At 41.8% G+C, this 22511-nt stretch overlaps 1 protein-coding gene across 1 annotated transcript in view; it reads left to right on the top strand.

The window, feature by feature from the left end:
* The first annotated feature begins 301 nt into the window (after positions 1 to 301).
* The window catches only part of LOC149453937 (E3 ubiquitin-protein ligase Rnf220-like), a 95582-nt gene continuing 73372 nt past the window's right edge, over positions 302 to 22511 (top strand). Inside the window, exons 1-2 of the mRNA XM_089688000.1 lie at positions 302 to 629; positions 20428 to 20952. Coding sequence (XP_089544126.1) covers positions 20448 to 20952 — 505 coding nt within the window. The 5' untranslated portion in view covers positions 302 to 629; positions 20428 to 20447. The remainder of the gene's footprint in view (positions 630 to 20427; positions 20953 to 22511) is intronic.

Here is a 22511-nt window from a genome sequence, read left to right on the forward strand (position 1 = left end):
TCTGATTTTGTCAGTGAGTGAAGGACACCCAATTCTTTTTTTTTTTTTTCTCCTCTCCCTCCCAGGGACAATTCTTGTGCAAGGCTTCAGGCCTGTCCCTTCTGCCAGTGTGGTCCCTCTGTGGTTGAAAGCCGTTAAAAGTCTTTGTTAAGTGAGCAATGAATTAATTCTGATAATTTGTCAGTGACCCCTCTCAAGGGTGAAAAGCTTCACAGAGGCAGGAAGCAGGTGCCATAGAGATGCAAATGGGGCTGCGAAAAGGCTGCGGAGTAGCAGGGAGGGCATGAATGATGGGGTCTTAATGTCCCAGGGAGAGGACAGAAGAGGACATACAGAGCAGAAGGCTTAGGACGAAGGATGAGAGTAGAAGCTAAAAGGTGCGACCAACTACATAGCAAAGACAAGGCAGTGTAGCTAATTGATGAAGGAAAAAGTCAAAACCAATTAATTAGCAATATTAGAACTTTATAAAGAAAAGCAACAGCTACAACTAGAAAAGAAAAGAAACCCCAAGAAGCAACGAGGACCACAAATTATGAAGGTTGGTCAAAATTAACTCTAAGCTCTTGTTAAATCAACGAGGACATCAGCAAGGACTACGCAGAACAGAGGTCATCTAGCTTTTGACGGTGAGTGTTTATCTCTATTGTTGGGACTATATAGTCCTCCTTACAAGAACAACAACATTCTAACAAAGGGATAGTGTTCCAGAAGGTTCAAAACTTTTTTGAATTTTCGATAGATCAGCACAAGAAATTTGGAATTTTTTTTATGAACGGCAGCTGAGTGGTTTGGCATTTGCAAATCCAAAAAAATTGAGGCTTATCAAGGAGGAGTGCACCTTGCAAAATATATTGACTTCTATTTGGATTAAAGGGTCAATCCACCCAATTGTGAAATTTCTGAGCTTGGTAACTTTATAGCACCTGATGGTTTCCTCTATCAGTGGAGGGCTATATTCTCAAAGGTCAACTGTTTATATAAGTGCAGATAATATAGGAAATATAAAAAACGTTATATTTCCGAGATTACTTTTCTCCTTCAGTTAAGAGCTCATGCACACAGACATAAAAAAAGTTGCTTTCATATCCGTGTAGATTTTTTTATTTATTATGGATATTATGGAACATGGCTTTATTATGGCATAGCACAGTGGCTAAGTGGTTAGCACTTCCAACTAACAGCACTAGCGTCATCGGTTCAAATCCCAACCATGGCACTACCAGCATGGAGTTTGCATGTTCTCCCTCTGCCTGCATGGATTTCCTCCAGGTACTCTGGTTTCCTCCCACACTCCAAAGACATGCTGGTAGGTGAATTGGCTCCTGTCTAAATTGTCCCTAGTATGTGTATGTATGAATGTGAGTTAGGGATCTTAGATTGTACATCCCTTGAGGGTTAGGGACTGATGTGAATGTACAATATATATATATATATATGTAAAGCACTGTGTAAGTTGACAGTGCTATATAAGTACCTATAATAAATAAATTATAGCTAAGTTGCCTCTGGCTCTGTAATTTAGAACAGCGTTCAGCAGCATAAAAAAGAAAAAAAATGTTCATATCCTGCATTCGGAGATGACTATTTTTCGCCTATATGTGTGCAATTGCGTGCAAATGCTCAAATCTATAGAAGTTGATTTAAAAAAAAAAAAGAAAAGAAATGATAGGCTTCATGCTTACAGGTGCATGAGGCCATCCAAAAGAAATGGCAGTCGCATCTCCGGGAGACAGCTAGCTGCCGCGGTACTCCTGTACTGTATATCCTTGTACAGCTAGCATATAGTCATTTATTTTTATGGAGTCTACTGGGTGCAGAAATTTGTTTTCCTTGTATGGCCTCATGGACCCATGTGCACGGGGCCCCACACTTCTAAAATGCTGTTCGCATGTTTACACGCATAAATGCGTTCCATGCTTTTTTCTGCTGGGTTTTTCTGGCAGCATGATCCAGAATCCTTGAGTATTTTCAATATACCCGTGTACATGAGCCCTAAATGTACCTGCTCTTACGTAAGTTTGTAGATGCTGAAGCACATTCCCAGGATCCGATCTGCCCCTTGTGTGCACAGATTTCTGTTTTCTCTAAACACAAGTAACCTGAATGTGCCTAAATCTAGGTAAACCCCCAAATCCAGGTAAACCCCCAAATCTACATAAACCCCCAAATCCAGGTAAACCCCCGTGTAAATGATACCATTTATTGGGTGTTCAGAAATGTACATATTTCACTGCCTATGTCAATGAGGCCTCTTGAGTTCTCTGTGCTATGTTCCCAGGTCCACATACCTGCTATGACCATTATAAGGGGCTCCCACCATTCCCTGCTGGGTTTTTATTTATAGTACAGATCAGGGGTCTCCAAACTTTCGAAATAAAGGGCCACTTTACTGTCCTTCAGACTTTAGGTGCGCCAGACTGTGGCCAATGGGAGTAGAAAGGTCCTGACATCGGGGATCAGCAATACCTCATTTTTGGTGTCCGTGTGGAGGGGCTATGCTTTGTTGGTGTCAGAGGGAGGAATTATGCCTCATTGTTGGTGTCATCAGAAAGAATTGTGGATCATTGTTGGTGTCATTGGGAGGAACTGTGCCCAATCATTGGTGTCATTAGGAGGAATTGTGCCCAGGGGCAGACTGACCATTTGGAAATTCGGGCACTGCCCGAGGGCAGTAGGGGGCCCCATGAGATGCCCCTGGTACCTTTTTCATAGGCTTTTTTGAGTTTGGGCAAGAACACAGGGGTCCCATGATCCCATTGTGACCCATCAGTGGTGTTGGTGTTATTGGGAGGAACTGTGCCCCATCATTGGTGTCATTAGGAGGAATAGTGCCCCATCATTGGTGTTGTTGTTATAGGAAGGAATTGTGCCTCATTGTTGTTGTTGTTGGGAGGAATTGTGCCCCATCATGGATGTCATTGGAAGGAATTGTTTCATCATTAGTGTCACTGGGAGGAATTGTACCTCATCGTTGGTGTCATTGGGAGGAATTGTGCCCCATCATGGATGTCATTGGAAGGCATTGTGCCTCATTAGTGTCACTGGGAGGAATTGTACCTCATTGTTGATGTCATTGGGAGGAATTGTGCTTCATTAGTGTCACTGGGAGGAATTGTACCTCATTGTTGGTGTCATTGGGAGGAATTTTGCCCCATCATAGGTGTCATTGGGAGGAATTGTGCCCCATTGTTGGTATCACTGGGAGGAATTGTGCCCCATTGTTGGTGTAATTGGGAGAAATTGTGCCCCATTGTTGGTGTCATTGGGAGGAATTGTGCCCCATTGTTGGTGTCATTGGGAGGAATTGTGCCCCATTGTTAGTGTCATTGGGAGGAATTGTGCTCCATCATTGGTGTCATTGGGAGGAATTGTGCCTCATCATTGGTACCATTGGGAGGAATTGTGCCACTTCATTGGTGGCAGTGGAGTGGGAATTATGCCCCATTGTTGGTATCAGACAGTGGATGAAATGGTGCCCCAAGGGCAAGCAAAGGGCTGCATCTGCCTCCTAGGCCTCATTTTGGAGAACACTGTTATAGGGGTTATAACAGGAGGAACTGGGAGCACACAAACAGAAGGTGATCGGGGACACTAGAAATTCCCAGAGTCAGGAATTATGGCAGGGAGTTCTCAGGGAGCATCTAAGAAGCAGAAGAACCCAGGGGCTGACTTAGCACATCATGTTCCATCTAGAAGTACAAATCACTTTTAGGTGTGCTGATTCTTTCAGTAAATTGTCGTCAGAGGGATACAATTCTTCGGAAATAAAACAAATGTCTGTGACCTCAACCAATCCAGAACATTTAGAGAACATTCTGTGTATCTCCTTGTACCTTGTGGTATTGCTGACATTTTTGGCCAAGAGAAATGGAACATGTGATCCCATATCACATTAGTCACACATTGCATAGACAAAGATTACCACAAAGTTGCACTACAAGTGCATTGTGCAACAGCCAGACTATTGTATTGTACATATGTTATGTTCTGAAGCTCAAAATACTACTTGTTTGAATTACAAGGAACTAATGGCACCTTTACTAGGAAAGACTATTAAAGTACTTTTGTGAAAGAGGCTTTGAAGACTTGAGCAAATGTTGAAAATGTGCAAACTAGACCATCCTACAATTTGCATTTAGAGTTTGATCAACATTTAGCTCATTATCTTGGATATATGCACATAATATATTTTATTATAATATGATGATGGGAGTATAAATCATCCTCGGGGATAATACTAATTAATATAAAATATATACATTTACATACTTTAATATAAAATATATAAATTGCTTAGATTAAATTTTGCTTGGAAAATAAATATCCACTTCTTTTTTTTTTAGGGGGGGTATATTTAGAGTTTTTAGTTTTTTAATTAAATGTTTTAAAGGGTGTATTTAGGGTTGTTTAGCTTTTAGGGTGTTTTTTTTTGTGGGAAGGGAAGTTATAAAGGTTGTTTTTCTATTTTTTTTAAGGGTGTTTTAGAGGAAGTTTTGGGGGATATATTTAGGGTAGTCTAGCATTTTTTCATTTTGTTTTTAGAGTTCCTGAGTGGGTATATTTGGGGTTGTTTAGTTTCATTTTTTAGGTTGTTTTTGGGGGGGTGTATTTAGGGTTGTTTAGGTTTTACTTATTTAGTGGTTTTTGGAGGGTATTTTGGGGGGTATATCTAGGGTTGTCTAGCTTGTTTCATTTTGTTTTTAAGGGTGTTTGGGGGGTTTATTTGGGGTTGTTTAGTTTGTTTGTTTTTTTGTGTTTCTTTAGGGTCTTTTTTTATTGGGGGGGGGTATATTTAGGGTTGTTTTTAGTTGTTTTTTTATGTAGTGTTTCTTAGTTTTTTTGGAGGTGGGGTTACTGTAAGGTTGTTTCGTTTGTTTCATTTTACTTTTTTAGAATGTTTTGTGGGGTGTATTTAGAGTCGTTTAGTTTGTTACACTTTTTTGGGGGGGAGGGTATATTTAGGATGTTTAGCTTGTTTTAGTTTGTTTTTTTTTTAAGCGTGTTTTTTAGGGTTGTGTACTTTTCCTTAGTATTTTTAGAGGGTGTTTTGGGGGGTGTTTTTAGGGTTGATTTTAGTTGTTTTTTTACGTAGTGTTTCTTAGTTTGTTTAATTTTACTTTTTTAGAATGTTTTGAGGGGTGTATTTAGAGCCGTTTAGTTTGTTACACTTTTTTTTGGGGGGGGGGTGTATTTAGGATGTTTAGCTTGTTTTAGTTTGTTTTTTTTAAGCGTGTTTTTTAGGGTTGTGTACTTTTCCTTAGTATTTTTAGAGGGTGTTTTGGGGGCTGTTTTTAGGGTTGTCTAGCTTGTTTTGTTTTTTGGGGGGGGTATTTGGGGTTTAGTTTTTTTACTTAGTGTTTCTTGGAGTTTTGGGGGGGGTTTGGAGGCGGGGTGTATTTAGGGTTGTTTAGTTTGTTTACGTTAGTTTTTGGTGGGTGTATTTTTAGGAGTGTTTGGTGTTTTTCATTTAGTTTGTATATTTTTTTTTACCTTTTTTGTATTGCTTTTGGTGTAACTTGTGTCACTTTATACTTTACTTTTTTCACTGGATCTGTTGTTCTTATAAAAAGTGTAAAATGAGGAGCCTTTTTGCCACAAACAGTTCCACAATAGTGTGAAGGTGCATAACTATACTATATATAATTTTTTTTTTTATTGTAAAGAAATATATATATAAACTTTCTCCTTTAATTTTCAGTAAGTGATTGATATATTTGTTGTATTTGTGATGGGAGTAATTTTTGGAGGATTTTTCAAATCGCTTAGCAGCTACCAAAAAATTTCTATTGTGTATTATATGTATCGGAAAAGAGAGCAACCTACAACAGTTATTCTATTTTTTTTTTTACCTGTCAGCTTTTTTGGGAGCAGGATAATAGTGTGTTACACACTAAGTGTTGGTTACCTCCTGTTGGCCCATTTCTGTTTCTCAAAAACGTGGCCTAACCTGGTCCAGCCAACAACTGTAATGCAAGGGCCTTTCTGATTTTGATGCAAACCAATTTTTTTTTCTTTTTTGTAAATCTAAGCAGGGGCAGACTGACAACTCAAGGGGCCCCTGGGCAATAGGGGATCATGGGGCCCCTGTGTCCTTGCCCAAACTCAAAAAAGCCTATGAAAAAGGTACCAGGGGGCATCTCATGGGGCCCCCTACTGACTCCGGGCCCTCGGGCAGTGCCCGAGTTTCCAAATGGTCAGTCCGTCCCTGAATCTAAGATTGCACAAGCAGGTTGCAATGTGTGTGGGCAGCTTCAAAGGAAGCTGAAATATACAAGCCTTCACCCCTTTTTAAATATTCCACCTGCTTGACTGTCTCTGGATTTGTACTCACTGGCCTGGAACAAGCATGCATATCAGAAAATCAAGCTGGCCCTACATGAGTATAATATGGGACAAATATTTGTACAAAGAAATCTCGTTACTACATTCAATAATGCCATCAGAGAGCTTACGAATAGTATTCAAAAAAACTTGAAAAGAATTTAATGAAAAGAATTTCCTGTAAAAAAAAAAAAAAAGTCTTTACTATTCAAATTTTGTTCATTCAAGAAAAAAAATTCCATCCCACTCTGATTTTTATTTTTTAATGCTACCGTTAAAAATAAATGCTGATTTGACCCCATTCACTATTAGAAAAATCTGTATTTTTTGGCCAGCTTGAGTAAAGTCAATTCTCTTGAACTGCATACTTGTTCCGGGTCTAAGAAAGTTGGAAGGATCAGCATAACAAGGGAAAGAGTATTTTCAGGACAGACCGGCAATGGCAGCCTCTATATTCTCTTAGTACAGGCTTCATCTAAGAAATGTGTGATTTATTTACTTAGGAAAATTTCCTTTCGGAATAGGTGCTCTGATTACGAATAACAAGAGAACGTTGCTTGCAATTCCAAGACTAGAGGCCTAATCTCCATTGCAAAAATTGGTTCTTTACTGAAAGAGCTGGTAGTACAGAATTGTCTTCTACAGGAACTGCTTCTAACAGACTCGGTAGACTAAAAAAGGGTCAGGAAAGATTTTTTTGAACCCTATTTAAAAATAAAAATGGACCGTTCATACTCTGGATTTCTAATGCTACATGTTTTACCCTTTCATTTTCTTAGGCTGAACTTGTGGGACATTGTTGGACCTTGTTAGACCTACAGCCTAATTATACTCAAAGCAGTTCTTCATTCCAGAAATTTCCTTTTCTTCTCTGCAACCCTCCGCAAATTTAAAAAGCAACATTTTTTTGTTGCCTGGAATATAAATTGTGCGCTGCCACTAAAAATTTTGTGAATAAGCAAATTGAAGTTGCTGCAAACCACCAATTTATGTGTTTTATTCACAAACGAATAACCAAAAAAATGTACAGTGTTTAAAAAGTGTACAAGTCTTTAAGCGGCAAAAAGTTGGGGAGAGGAAGTGCATGGATTCAGTCATGGGATTCGTGACGATACGCGTAGGGAGGAGCCAGGTGGGTTAATTTACTCATCAGCAGGAAAATGGCTATATGAACTTAAGCTTTAAGTGGGAGAGATTTTATTGGACTGTTTTGTTCTGACTTTGATGAATGATTTAGCACTTTTTCAGCTCTATATATTCCTTTTTTGGCTATTTAGTATTTTTGGAGTAGCACCATTTCTTTCCAATTTTAATTATTTTTTTTTTAATTGTATACCAGTCTAAAAATGTTTTACATTTTTTAAAAACATTTTTTATACCTTCTGCCATTGTTTTTGCCTAGGAAATCCTCCACAAATTAACAGAGAGAAATAAATAAAAAAAATACATAGATATGTACAACATTTTAAAGACTGTAAACAATTACAAAAAATCTAAATTGTTTTAAAATTGCAGACAAGTATGTGTGTGTATGTGTATATATATATATATATATATATATATATATATATACACATACTTGCCTGCAATTTTGAAACTATTTAAATTTTTAAAAATGTTGTACATATCTACTTTTTTTTTTTAATTCCCCCCCCCCCTTCCCACCACCATTCTTGTCTAGGTGAGCATGGCATGTCCCTGCTCCAACAGTCCCTGGGCTATAACCATCACATATCCCTGGAGGCTGCAGGAACGGGGACACAGCAGTCAGGGGTGGAGTTAGTGGCGCATCATGGGAGCTTCTGATGAAGTCAGAGGAGATGTTGATGACGTGGTACCAAGGCTGTGGCTGCAGATTGGCAGATCACAGTAGGACAATGCGGGATTCACTAAGTGTGTATGTGAAATGAAGTCAGTGCCGCATAACAGTATAGTAGCTAAATGGTTAGCACTTCCTCCTGGCAGTACTCAGGTTGTCGGTTTGAATCCCAGCCATGGCACCACCTGCCTGGAGTTTACATGTTCTCCCTGTGCCTGCGTTGGTTTCCTCCAGGTACTCCAGTTTCCTCCCACACTCCAAAGACATGCTGGCAGGTTAATTGGCTCCTGTCTAAATTGGCCCTAGTATGTGTATGTATGAATGTGAGTTAGGGACCTTAGATTGTACGCCTCTTGAGGGTTAGGGACTGATGTCAATGTACAATATATATATAAAAGCGCTGCAAAGTGCGCTATATAAGTACCTAAGATAAATAAATAACAAGTAAAGTGGGATAGAAAAAAAATGAGGGAGTGAAGTTTCACTTTAAAGTGTATCTAACCCACCCCCCCCCAAAAAAAAAAAAAAGTTATGTTGCAACTCACAAGTTGTTGTTTTTGTGTTTTTGAGCCCATGCTTCTGCACACAAAAAAAACACCAGAGTGAACCAAAAAAAAAAATCATGGCTACACACAACATGCACAAGGGTATGTCATATGTTCCCCTGCCAAAGAGGAAGGAACTCCCTGACCACCCTAGGGGGGCTCCTGATTGGGTCATGGCACACTCAGGTCCACCCAGGCCCAGGTGACCACTCCTCATGATTAGCCAAATCCAATCACCAAGAACTAGGTTAGGGACTCTCCCAAACAGAGACCCCCCCCAAGACAGCAGAGAAAGGAACCTTAAGGTCCTTCCCATAGCCTTCAGGGTAGGCTCGAAGATCCACACCCCACCATCCATGAGTGAAGAAAAAAAGTGCAGTGACACGCATGTGCAGAGAGAAATACATATAATATTAAAAAAGGTGCTAGTGAATATACAATGGCTAGGACTTGTGGATTGGTAACAAATTACCGGTCTTAGCCGAAAGGGTTCATGTGCAGAAAAAAAGCAGTATTGTGGTGATTGAGTGTCCTTTTTCACAGTGGGGTCCCAAACTGATACTCAGAGCCCCCCTCGGTCACCACTACCCACCACTTCATTAGTTTACTATAACATGCTGAGTGCATTAAGTCTACATCAGAGGTTATATAGTAGTAGGGCGAAGGCCTATTGTAGTTTCATTTAAAAAAGGAAAAGCAAAGCAGGTATCTTTTTAATGCTTCCTTCTGACATTGAGTAAGTTACCCATGTTGAGATTTGGCAATTGCAGACGAGGCAGCAAATTCCTGATTTTATGTTTGCTTGTGGTTTAGGCACTTGCTTAGTCAGCTGTGACATTTTTTTTTTATTTAATCATCATGATAATTTCTGTAATGCTCCTCCTGGTCTGTCCTAATCCCCTTATAGTATACCTGTAATGGGTATATTATAAGGGATACGAGGACAATGAGATTATTTGCATCTCATTGCCCATGTATTGCCAGTTTGTTGTCTGTGGATTGTCTCAATTGCTAATTTGTTGCATATTTATTGTCACAATTGCCCTTTTGTGTTTTTGTGTTGTCCCACTTGTCCATTTTTGTTTTTTCCTGTGTACTTTCATGATTGCCCATTTGTTGTATACTGTCACATTTGCCCCTTTGATACCTGTCTTGATTGCCCATTTGTTTCTGGATTGTCACAATTACCTGTCAAGCTTGGCCATTGTTTGACACAATTGTCCGTTTTTGGAGTTTGTGGATTGTCTTGATTACCCATTTACTGCCCATGCATTGTCAGGATTGCTTGTTTATTCCCTAGTTTGTCAGGGTTTCCCATTTCTTGTCTGTGTATTGTCAGGGTTGCCCATTTGCTGCTCATGTATGGTCAGCATTACCGGTTTGCTGATCAGCTGATCATGTATTGTCAGGTTTGCCCATTTATTGCCCTTGTATTTTTATGGTTGCCCATGTTGTTGTCAGGGTTGTGTTTGCAGCCTGTGTATTGCTCTTGTGGCCAATTTGTAGTCCTTATATTGTCAAGGCTGCCCATTTGTTGCCCTTGTATTTTTATGATTGCCCATTTTGTTGCACTTGTATTGTCAGGGTTGCCCATTTGCTGCCCCAAAAATTCAGGGTTATCAGTTTGCTGCCCATGTACTGTCAACATTATCCATTTTGTTGCACATCTATTGTCAGGGTTGCCCATTTGCTGCCCCAAGAATTCAGGTTTATTAGTTTGCTGCCCATGTACTGTCAACATTATCCGTTTTCTTGCACATCTATTGTCAGGGTTGCCCATTTGTTGCACTTGTATTGTCAGGGTTGCCCATTTGCTGCCCCAAGAATTGTCAGGGTTATCGTTTTCTGCCCATGTACTGTCAACATTATCCGTTTGTTGCACATGTGTTGTCAGGGTTGCCCATTTGTTGCCCATGTAGTGTCAAGGTTGTTTGTTTGGTGCCTGTGTACTATGAAGGTTGTCCTTTTGCTATCCATATATTGTCAGGGTTGTCTGTTTGGTGCCTGTGTACCATGACGATTGTCCTTTCACTATCCATATATTGTCAGGGTTGTCTGTTTGCTGCCCATGTATTGTTAGGGTTGTTTGCTTGCTGCTTGTGTTTTTGTCTGTGCTGCCTATTTGTTGCCCATGTATTGTTAAATCTCAGTCTCGCAGGGCTATAAAACTCCCAGGTATGCAGATATGTTGTCACATTAGGTTCCACCAGGGCGGACTGACAACTCATGGGGCCCCCGGGCAATAGGGGATCATGGGGCACCTGTGTCCTCACCGACACTCAAACCACACCCAAAAAAACCTATGAAAGGTACCAGGGGCATCTCATGAGGCCCCCTACTGACCCCAGACCCTCGGGCAGTGCCCGATTTCCCAAATGGTCAGTCCGCCCCTGGGTTCCATATAAAGCATCCCTGCAGAACTGCTGAGATCACTTAGTAAGGCCAGTCAATGGAGACTTCAATGTAAGTAGGTCTCAATAAAATACTGTTCATTTTCCATTGTTCATTTTCGAATAACAGGAGGTCCTTGTGTTTTTATGTGAAGACTGGTGGATCTCTGCCTGTTTGTGGTCTTCAGGGTGTATAGGGCCACATGGAAAATCAATACATCGTGTGTGCAGGGTGAGGAAGTTCTGGAATATGTTGCTGCAGCTAAAGTTCTGTCCTCATCAAGTTTGTTTAAAAATGCATCTCCCGATGCTAATTATGCCACATGTGACAGCATCTAGGCCTGCTGATTGGGTGCTCAAAACCCAGGTCTGCCTCATGCGAGGGAGGAGAGAGTCACATGCTCTCCCATATGTGCTACAGGGGTCTTTCACATTTCTCTATGCAGGTAAAGGGAACAGCAGGGAGAAAGTGAGTAAGGAGTAAGCGTGAAACTGAGGATTTAATATGCCCAAAACGTCTTAAAAAAATTAAGACATTTTCTCCACTGACTGGTGAAATAAAACGTGTTTTAACCACTTGCCCTCTACAAGATTTTACCCCCTTCCTGACCAGGCCATTTTTTTTATTTTTTTGCTATTTGACACTACGTTACTTTAACTGACAATTGCACAATCATACAACACTGCACCCAAAAAAAATGTATATCATTTTTTTTCACAGAGCTTTCTTTTGGTGGTATTTGATCACTGCTGGGCTTTTTATTTTTTATTATATAAATGAAAAAATCCAAAAATAAAAAAAACAATATTTACTTTCTGCTATAAAAAGTATACAATAAAAAAAACATTTCTTTTTAAATTCAGGCCAAAATGTATTCTACTACACATTTTTTGGTTAAAAAAAAATCACCGTAAGTGTATATTGATTGGTTTGCGTGAAAGTTAGTGTCTACAAATTATGGTGTATATATACTGGAACTTTTATTTATTTTTATACTAGTAATGGTGGTGACTAACGACTGTGATAGTATGGAGGGCAATCTGGCACTAACTCCCACTTTTGACACTTTGTGGGAACCAGTGACACTAATACAGTGATAGTGCTAATAATATACACTGCCACTGTACTAATGACACTGGCTGGGAAGGGGTTAACATCTAGGGGCAATCAAAGGGTTAACTGTGTGCCTAACAATGCTTGGTGTATTTAGTGTGTTATTTTATTGAGGGATATGCCGGTTTTTATTCCCTGCTTTGCAGAGAAACAAACGGCTCATACCCGCTGTCGGGACAGAGCTCTGTGTTTACAATCCCAGAGCTCTGTCCTGTCATCCTCTTCACCGATCAGCAGGTCCTGGCCAGCAATCACTGGGTGGGACCTGTTGATCAGCTTGTGCTTTGACTAATCAGAACACAGCAGGGGCAGCATGTGCACACAGGCCCCCTACCTGGAAGAGCTGGATCATGCATTCAATACGTGATCCAGCACAGGAGAATCGCTATGCCGCCGTACTCATATGTGAGGTGGTCAGCAAGCGGTTAAGGGAGCAATGAGCTTTAAGTAGTGTCTGAAGTTTAGGGAATCTACTTTCAACTATCCTGGACCTGTTCTTGTGGCAAAAAAGGCTCAGCATTAGCTTCAGTATTTTACATTAAAAACTGTGGAGGAAAAAATACATAAAATTATCAACTAAACACACACACAAAAAAAAAAAAACACAAATATAACACTATTAAAAAAAATCTAAACTACCTTCAATACAAAAACAACAAAGACACAACTTGTGGATAAAGAGAGAGATAAAAAATAGACAATTTTCTCCTAAGAAGCTCAGTGAGGGAAACGGCGCTCCATCAATTTCAATCCATTTAAGTCAATTTTGGCAAAATCACTCAGCTTACTCCTCAAGGCCTATTTACATTTTTGTAGTGGATTAATGTGTATTATGTCACATGCTAACGTGCTTTGCATTGAGGCAGTCATTGATGTGAATGTGTTGCAAATGCACGCTAACATGCCAATAGTCTGACATGACCTTTTTTTTGTAATATACAGTTGTGGCCAAAATTATTCAACCCCCAATGCTGTAAAGGGGTTTAGGGACTATAGTGTACATTTGGAATTGTATTCAGAATCAAATCCTACAAGGACGTTGTAACTACCCAAATGCAACTAAAATGACATCAATTGTTTATGTAATACAGTAGTAAATGGTTCTTATGTGGTTTCTTCATTGCCACAATTATTCAACCCCTTAAAGACTACCACTCTGAAGAACAGAGGTTCATACAGGTGCTTTCCATCAGGTATTGAAAACACCTGTGGATGTCACCGAGCAGCAATCAAGCATAATAAGCACCAATTAGGCAGCTTTAAAATGACTGTGATACTCAGCTCCTTCTAGACATTTACTGGTGTGGTTACAAACATGGTGAAGGCAAGAGAATGGTCCAGGAAGACAAGAGAAGAGGTGATTTCTCTTCACAGGAAGGGCAATGGCTATAAGAAGATTGCAAAGATGTTAAACATACCAAGAGACACCTTAGGAAGCATCATTCGCAAATTCAAGGCAAAGGGCACTGTTGAAACGCTACCTGGTCGTGGCAGAAAGAAGATGCTGACTTCGACTGCTGTGCGCTACCTGAAGCGTAGAGTGGAGAGAAGTCCCCGTGTGACTGCTGAGGAACTGAGAAAAGATTTGTCAGATGTGGGTACAGAAGTTTCAGCCCAGACAATAAGACGCACACTGCGTAATGAAGGCCTCCGTGCCAGAACTCCCAGGCGTACCCCCTTGCTGTCTCCAAAGAATAAGAAGAGTCGACTGCAGTATGCCAAAAGCCATGTGGACAAACCACAAAAGTTGTGGGATAGTGTTCTGTGGACTGATGAAACAAAATTAGAACTGTTTGGGCCCATGGATCAACGCTATGTTTGGAGGAGGAAGAACAAGGCCTATGATGAAAAGAACACCTTGCCTACTGTGAAGCATGGTGGAGGGTCAATCATGCTTTGGGGCTGTTTTGCTTCTGCAGGTACAGGGAAGCTTCAGCGTGTGCAAGGTACCATGAATTCTCTTCAGTACCAGGAGATATTGGATGGAAACGTGATGCAGTCCGTCACACACCTGAGGCTTGGGAGACGTTGGACCTTTCAACAGGACAATGATCCCAAGCATACCTCCAAGTCCACTAGAGCATGGTTGCAGAGGAAAGGCTGGAACATTTTGGAGTGGCCATCGCAGTCACCAGACTTAAATCCGATTGAGAACCTCTGGTGGGACTTAAAGAAAGCAGTTGCAGTGCGCAAGCCTAAGAATGTGACTGAACTGGAGGCCTTTGCCCATGAAGAATGGGCGAAGATACCCGTAGATCGCTGCAAGACACTTGTGTCAAGCTATGCTTCACGTTTAAAAGCTGTTATAACTGTAAAAGGATGCTGTACTAAGTACTAAGATTGAATGTCACTTGGGGGTTGAATAAAACTGATAATGCTGTGAGCACAGAAAAGACATTTGTGGTTATTTCATTATAACTGTTATGTTATATTTGTCTGACCTACAAGTGCCTCTTTAATGTAAATGTAAGCAAGATGACTGAATGATCAAAAGCAATGTCAAACTGGCCAAAACACTCAATTTCAGTGGGGGTTGAATAATTTTGGCCACAACTGTAACATACAGTAGTTTGTTGCATTAGAAAAAAGGGTCAAATCTAATTTTTACAGGTGCATTGCTTAAGTGCATGCATTAAAAATGAATGGCACCCCAACGCAAAAACATGTTACCTCGATGCAAAAGTGTGAATGGGCCATTTGGTTAACATATACATCTGACAAAGGGGGGAAAATTTAAAGAAACCTGTTAATGCATCCTCCATGGGCAGCACGCAAATTAACTTTAAGCTCAGGAGACAGCAGAGCCAGTTGTACTACCCCAGACCCTAGATGACCTCCTCCTCACCTAGCAGGCTGGAGGCTTCCTTCCTGAGCAGAGAATCTGGCTCCTGTGCAGTCACTAGCAGAGAGCTAGTCTGGTTTCCCACCAGAGTGCTCCTTCCCCTATCCACCCAGGGGGTGTAGGTGTACTCACTCAGATCCTCTCCTGTACCGCTTGCAGAATAGCTGCCGATAGCAGGCCTATCAGCTGGGCTGCTCCTTCCCTACCATACAGGTGGTCCTCTCTCAGGGGCCAGTAAGTCCTGAGTTTTCCTCCTGTCCATCTCCAGGCTCATCCCACTAGGCCTCCTGGCATCCTTCTTCCTCCAGCCTCACATCTTCCTGCCTCGCACTCCTCTCCCGACACCACACTCTTGCTAATGACCATGCTCTTCCACTTTGAAGGGGGTCCCAGCCACTTGACAAAACTCCTGTTGTGGATTGGCTGAGGTCCCTCAAGAGTGTAGCCAGCCACTCCTCACATCCACCCACTGCCTCAAAGGTCCTTCTCTGAACGCCTCAGAGCAGGGGGAAATTCCAGAGGGGCTGGCCTGCAGAGTCTCTCAGTCCTGACCAGAATTTGACTCCTCCTGCCTATCTCATCTAAGCTGCTAACCAGCTCCTTCCTAACCCTTAGGGTTTAGCTCCCCTTAGCTAAACTAGGGGGGTGCTACATGTGTATAATTTGACAATATATAGACATGACAGCTGCCATTTTGGCCCATTTGGTACTGTGATGCTTTTATGTGCTACACAGTGCCTGTGTGTTACTATTCCTCAAAATGCATATAAGGTCTGGTTGGCTAAAAACAATGGCCAAGTTTTGTTTCATTAATTGTGACTTCATAAAAATATACATAGTGTCTCCAAGGAGACTCTAGACCAGCCATTCTCAACCAGGGTTCAATAGACCATAGGGTTCCTCCAGAGGTTGCTAGGGGTTTCTTAAGCTGTAGCTAATTAACCTTCCATCTGATGGTGGCTTCGTAGTTCCAGATCAATCGTCACTTGATAGTCAGTAGCATGCTACCATAAGCAGCATACTCTTTTTGGGGGCAGTTTTCCCACTGACCACCAATGTAAGGAACATTCATCCTACTGACCACCAATGTAAGGGGCATTGTTCCCACTGACCACCAGTGAAAGGACCATTCTGACCATCGGCAAAAGGAGCATTGTTCCCATTAACCACCAATGGAAGGAGCATTATTCCCACTGACCACCAATGGAAGGACCATTGTTCCCACTGACCACCAATGTAAGGAGCATTCTTTCCACTGACCACAAATATAGGGAGCATTCTTTCTGTTGACCTCAAAGGTAGGGAGCATTTTTCTCACTGATCACCAATGTAAGGAGCATTCTTCCTACTGACCTTAATTGTTAGGTGCATTCTTCCCATTGTCCTCCAATGTAAGGAGCATTCTTCCCAATGGCCACCAATGTAAAGGGTGTTTGTCCTACTGACTGCCAATGTAAGGAGCATTCTTCCCATTGACCAGCAATGTAAGGCGTATTCTTCTCATTGACCACCAATGTAAGGGGCATTCTTCCCACTAACTACCAATGTAAGGAGCATTCTTCCCATTGACCAGCAGTGTAAGGAGTATTCTTCTCATTGACCACCAATGCAAGGGGCATTCTTCCCAATAGACACCAATGTAAGGGGCATTCTTCCCACTGACTACCAATGTAAGGAGCATTCTTCCCATTGACCAGCAATGTAAGGAGTATTCTTATTGACCACCAATGTAAGGGGCATTCTTCACAATGGACACCAATGTAAGGGGCATTCTTCCCACTGACTACCAATGTCAGGAGCATTCTTCCCATTGACCAGCAATGTAAGGAGTATTCTTCTTATTGACCACCAATGTAAGGAGCATTCTTCCCAATGGACACCAATGTAAGGGGCATTCTTCCCAATGGCCACCAATGTAAGGGGCATTCTTCCCAGTGACTACCAATGTAAGGAGCATTCTTCCCATTGACCAGCAATGTAAGGAGTATTCTTCTTATTGGCCACCAATGTAAGGGGCATTCTTCCCAATGGACACCAATGTAAGGGGCATTCTTCCCAATGGCCACCAATGTAAGGGGCATTCTTCCCACTGACTACCAATGTAAGGAGCATTCTTCCCATTGACCAGCAATGCAAGGAGTATTCTTCTCATTGACCTCCAATGTGAAGAGCATTCTTCCCACTGACCACTAATGTAAGGAGCATTCTTCCCACTGTCCACCAATGTAAGCAACAAATCCTAGTGGCTGGTGATAAACTATTATAAGTAGAGGTTCCCTGAGGCCCTGTATATATATGTCTTTAAAAAAAAAGTAACAGATCCCTGTTCATCAGTTACTAATGGCGAAACAGGCAGCCACCACAAAGCTGTTGATAAAAGTAATCATCCCACCACACAGCGATGCATCTTTCAGTTGGCAGGTCACATGACCCTTGCTTCCTGTGGCATACAGCATGTTTCTAAAGATACCCAGATAAAGTTTTCACTATCGACGGTGTGACATAAGTCTCCATCAGGGAAGGCTGACACTTCAGATTTGAGTTTCATTCTGTGTTTTACTACATTTTACCATTTTGATGAAAGGAATGGTGAGAAAAAAAAAAGGTGCTTAAATGTGGTAGAAGCGACAGTTTCTTGCTTGTCAGCCATGACGCATCATTGTGAGCAATAAATCTTCCATGAGCGGATATAACAAATTGCTGGGAGAGACAAATTAAAAGGGATTTTCTGGTATACGTAGAGCATTATGTAAATCATGAGCTTTAGAGGACTAGTCCACTTTTTGCAAAAAGTTGTTGAATAAATGCATCCACAATAAAACAATTTAATGAAATGTAGATTTTTTTTTTTTTTTAATGAAGCCTGAAGAGCATTAGAACCACAATCAATGCATCATGGGTGCAAAGCACAGGCTCCTGCAGGAGACAGTAAATGCTGGACTACAAGTATGGTGACGTCATGGAATCTGTGCTCCGTGAAGATCCAGGAGTCCCTCCTCCCATGCTGGCAAATTGTACCGTACTATATCATTGGTGAAACCATCCTAGAATTGCCACTTACGCACCATTCCAATCTCACGAAATGTATTCTATCCTTTCTCCAATCATGACTAATCGTGATGGAGAGCGTAATTAAGGGATTTTCAATGTGCCACAGAGAGGGGATACAATATATCCATAAAAGCTACATTACATTATAAAGTTAAAACATCATTACAAACACAGAAAATTTCAGTTGCCACATCAAATACAGTGTAACCAGTGCATATTTATTATTCCAAGATGGCGTAGTGGATCGACGCATTTTGCAACATCCTTGCTTTTTCCAGGATCCACACCCTTGAATTGACAAGTGATATGGCTAACAAAGGATAATGATATTGTCAAGGTCCGCCGCAGCATCGCGCCCGACACATGCGCGGTCTTGTCGGCTCGCGCCGGGATACGGGCACTAGGTCCCGGCTGGCCGTGGCTGAGGGAGACTCGCGCATGCGCAGTAGGCGCCGCGAGTCCCTGCTGGGCGGCCAATGACAGCGCAGCAAACAAGAGATCCCTGTGCTCAAATCCATACAGCTAGTGCATGCATTTATCCATCAGGTGCTAAAGGGGTGTAACCACATTAACTCTAGAAATTCTGAAGGACCCTCTGCACACTGGTATATACCCTTTCAAGCAAACTATGCAACAAATAGGGATATTTGGTTCACACATATTGCAATACATGTTTAAGCTGGCCAACTGCGTCAAAGTAATCCCTCTATGGCCAGTCCTACTCTGCCCTGCCTACGCAAGTGCTACTGTGGACACAATGCTAGCATAGGGGAAAAGACACAATGGGGAGAGCTACAAGGTTCAGGTCTGGCTACTGACCCAACAATGACAGCGCAGGGCGCGGTATTTAAAGATGCCCTGCACTGTAATGAATTGCCGCAAGGTCTCTTCCTGTACCTGTGTTCCTGTGTCTGTACCTGTATCATATTGACCCGGATTGCCCTGACTACGCTGCCTTCTCCTGATATTGACCCGGATTGCCCTGACTACGCTGCCTTCTCCTGATATTGACCCCCGGCTTGTTTTGACCTCTCTGCGGACTGACCTTCCCTTACTGACCCTGCGTGTGACCTGACTATCCTTTGCCTGCCATTTCTGTACCTCGCTGCCCCCTCGGTGACAACTGGCTAGTTTGACCCCGATCCGTCCATCCATCCCTCCATCCATCCATCCTGCCTGGGCCTGCCGGCCTCCTCACATCTGGCTCTCCTCCTGCATCCTTCCCCGGAGGTACCCTCTGCCACGGGTGGGATTGCTCGGAGGTCGTGACCTGGTCCTGGTCTGCTTCAAGTCCATCCCCACCATCAGGGGCCCTGGTGAACACGCAGACCGGGACTCCACGCTCTGGGTAATCCTACCTAGTGGGCTGCCAGAGGCACCACCAGGAGGATTCATAACAGATATACTGTAAAGTTATATTATACAATCAGGGGCGGACTGACCATTGGGGAACTCAGGCACTGCCCGAGGGCCCGGGGTCAGTAGGGGGCCCCATGAGATGTCCCTGGTACCTTACATAGGCTTTTTTGGGTGTGGTTTGAGTGTGGGCGAGGACACAGGGGCCCCATGATCCCCTATTGCCCGGGGGCCCCATGAGTTATTAGTCCGCCCCTGTATACAATCTATTATATTATAATATAACGCCATATAATTATCCTTTAGCCATATCACTTGTCAATTCAAGGGCATGGATCCTAAAGGACTATTGTGAAACGCATCAATCCACTACACCATCTTGGATTAATGAATATGAGGTGACAGCACAGAATCAAAGTTTTGAAAATGGAACAGATTGTTGTCACCCCACCATAGGAAGTGCCTGAACAGGGACTTTCATTTATTTTGATTAAAAATTGCAGATTTATAAAGATTATAAGCCACTTTTGTTGTGAAATCAAAATGCTATGTGAGATTTTAGTGTTGGGTTTACAAATTTTTTAATGGACAGCTTGTACATGATTCTGTTTTTCAAATCACCCACTTTAACAGAAGTTTGCTTGTTTCTTGGTCAGTTTTGCTCTAATGTGTACTGATTAAGTTCACATTTCTAGAGTTGTCTTGTCAAAAGAAATCTCTGCTATAATCATATGGAAACAGCCATTGTAGGGATCTTGTGTTTTAAAAATGCTTGTTGCCAGTTTTTTTTGTGACCTAATTAAGTATTTTTAAAGTCAATGACCTGAAAGAAGTGTATCAATCTTTGCTTTCTGTATTTTCAATTGGGAAAGTAGTATCAGCAACAGCAAAAAACTATTGCTCTTAAGAGGTGTTTAGAAATAGCAGTCGCAATATTTCTTGGTATAGGTTTCCTCTGCTAATATTGCCTTTTTTCACTGTCTTAGGTCTGCTGAAGAGTCTCAGGATGGAGAGCACACCTGGGCTAATAAATCCATTGACATCTCAAGCCCTCCTGGTCATGGCCACATCCTCGGAAGGTCCACTTGGAGTAGCTCAACAGCCTCCTCATTACACTGTTCCAATGGCCATGGACAAACCTCCACAGATGCCCTACCTCAGTCCAGCATACCCTCTTCTCTACCCACCTCAGGATCATTTGAATTCAGCATGCCCACCCCAGCTTCTCTCCCTTTCCCACCAATATGGACACCCCCGACCAGGGGTTGGTGTTCTAGGCTATGGCGCGCTGCACCCTTTTGCTGCCTTTCGCCTCCCAGAGAGTATGGAGAGACTTCAGGCTGGGTTTCTGAATGCCAAAAGGTTGAAAGGCGACTCTGAACCACCACAGATCCACTACCTGCCGATGGAGACAGGATTGGAAGCCCCTCACGTATCTCCGGGGCCTGCGGTCCCCCCAACTTCCCACAGGAACTCCCCAAAACTAAGAATAAGCTCCAGCTTGAAAAAAGGTAGGCTGTTCATTAACAGAGTGTACAATAATATTTAATGAAGATTAAACAAATATTTTGTAGCAGAGGCACAAAACTATAGAAGGTTACCTCACCAGTGAAGTCTGCAGGAAATACAAAAGGCTTGAGTGGAGTACTGAAACGATTTCTTTTTTGGCACTGCTGTTTAAAGGATCAGTCCACCAAAAATTGGTACAGCGTTTCTCTTTTGGGTGGATGTGGCTGAGTTAGAGTCTCAGGGACTCTGGTGGTGGAACCTTTTAAGGTTGGATTCCTTGGTCTGCATAGCAGCCAAAGCCTCTAAAAGAGACCCTCACTCAGTTGAATTCAGTAGGAGGAAATAGATTTCTAAGTCATGGAATCCACAAGGAGGTCATTTCAGTGGGTGGTTTTCAAAAGATTTTGTTACCACCCAACCTTTTGAGGTGGACAACCATTTAGCAGTGAAATATTCTGGCAAAAGTTATGTCCATGCCACTTTTCATATTACAAATTAGGTGAAAGTCAAGACAATGAATGCCACACACATTTTACGATAGTTGTAGACATAAACAAACCACATGCCAACAGCTGTTTTGTATGTGTCAGGTCACTTAAAGCAAACCTGTTGTGAACACTACATAGGAGCAAGAGCCAGCAGCTACCACAGGCTCCTTAAAATGCAGCCAATTCACCCTGGGAGTACCTTCAAATTCTTGATGCAATTATTGTCCCCTAATTGCATCCCATACTCCAATGCCAGGGTCTCAGAGACTTCTACACTGTATATTTTATGGCTTTCAAAGAGTTGATCTTTTCTCTCAGTTCCATAAAATCCCTGCTGAGAATACCTGCTGATCTCTCCACAGTTAGTTTAGTAATCTTAGCTCATGACTTGTGTCAATGACAGTGGTGCCAAAGGAAAATAGAGGGTATATCTCGCCAGTAGGGAACACTTTATCAAATCCTTTGTACTTTCATACTTTTCTTCTGTACAACCAGACACACATTTATTGAATTTTCCTTAAGGTGTTTTCATGCACTGCCCACTGAAAAGGAAATGAGTAATGAGTTTTAAAATAGATAATAAGAATTATTCTTACTGCTATTGTTCCTCATAATAAGCAGGATCCTTCCTTGACTTTCCAGTGTCATAATTTTGCATGCTAAGCACAGCTAATCCTTACACCTGTAGAATTTCATTTGACTATTCGGATGAGAAAGTATAAAAATCGCTGACCATTCGATGGTGCCTTCATGAACATGATTCCATGTCAGTCTCAGTTTTGGTAGAACAAACATCCTAGTTCTAAATGAACTTTGGCAAGTGCATACACATAGGACAACTTATGATTTTTTTTCACTTGGTAGCATATTCAACTATTAAATTTATTTTCTCCCATCGCTGTCCTGCAGAAAAACTAAGTTGGATATTGGCTGTAGAGGAAAGTTTCCATCCTCGTCCTTCAATTGTTTTGCTCACCCTGGTTGAAACCAATTGTCGAATCATCCCCTTCAATTCTTGGAAAATTGTTGTTTTCAGAATGTTCCTTTTTGATTATCTAACAAAATTCAAAAGG

This window comes from Staurois parvus, unplaced genomic scaffold (assembly GCF_062004578.1).
Source record: "Staurois parvus isolate SC_StPar_1 unplaced genomic scaffold, SC_StPar_1.0 ptg000444l, whole genome shotgun sequence".
Taxonomy (NCBI): domain Eukaryota; kingdom Metazoa; phylum Chordata; class Amphibia; order Anura; family Ranidae; genus Staurois; species Staurois parvus.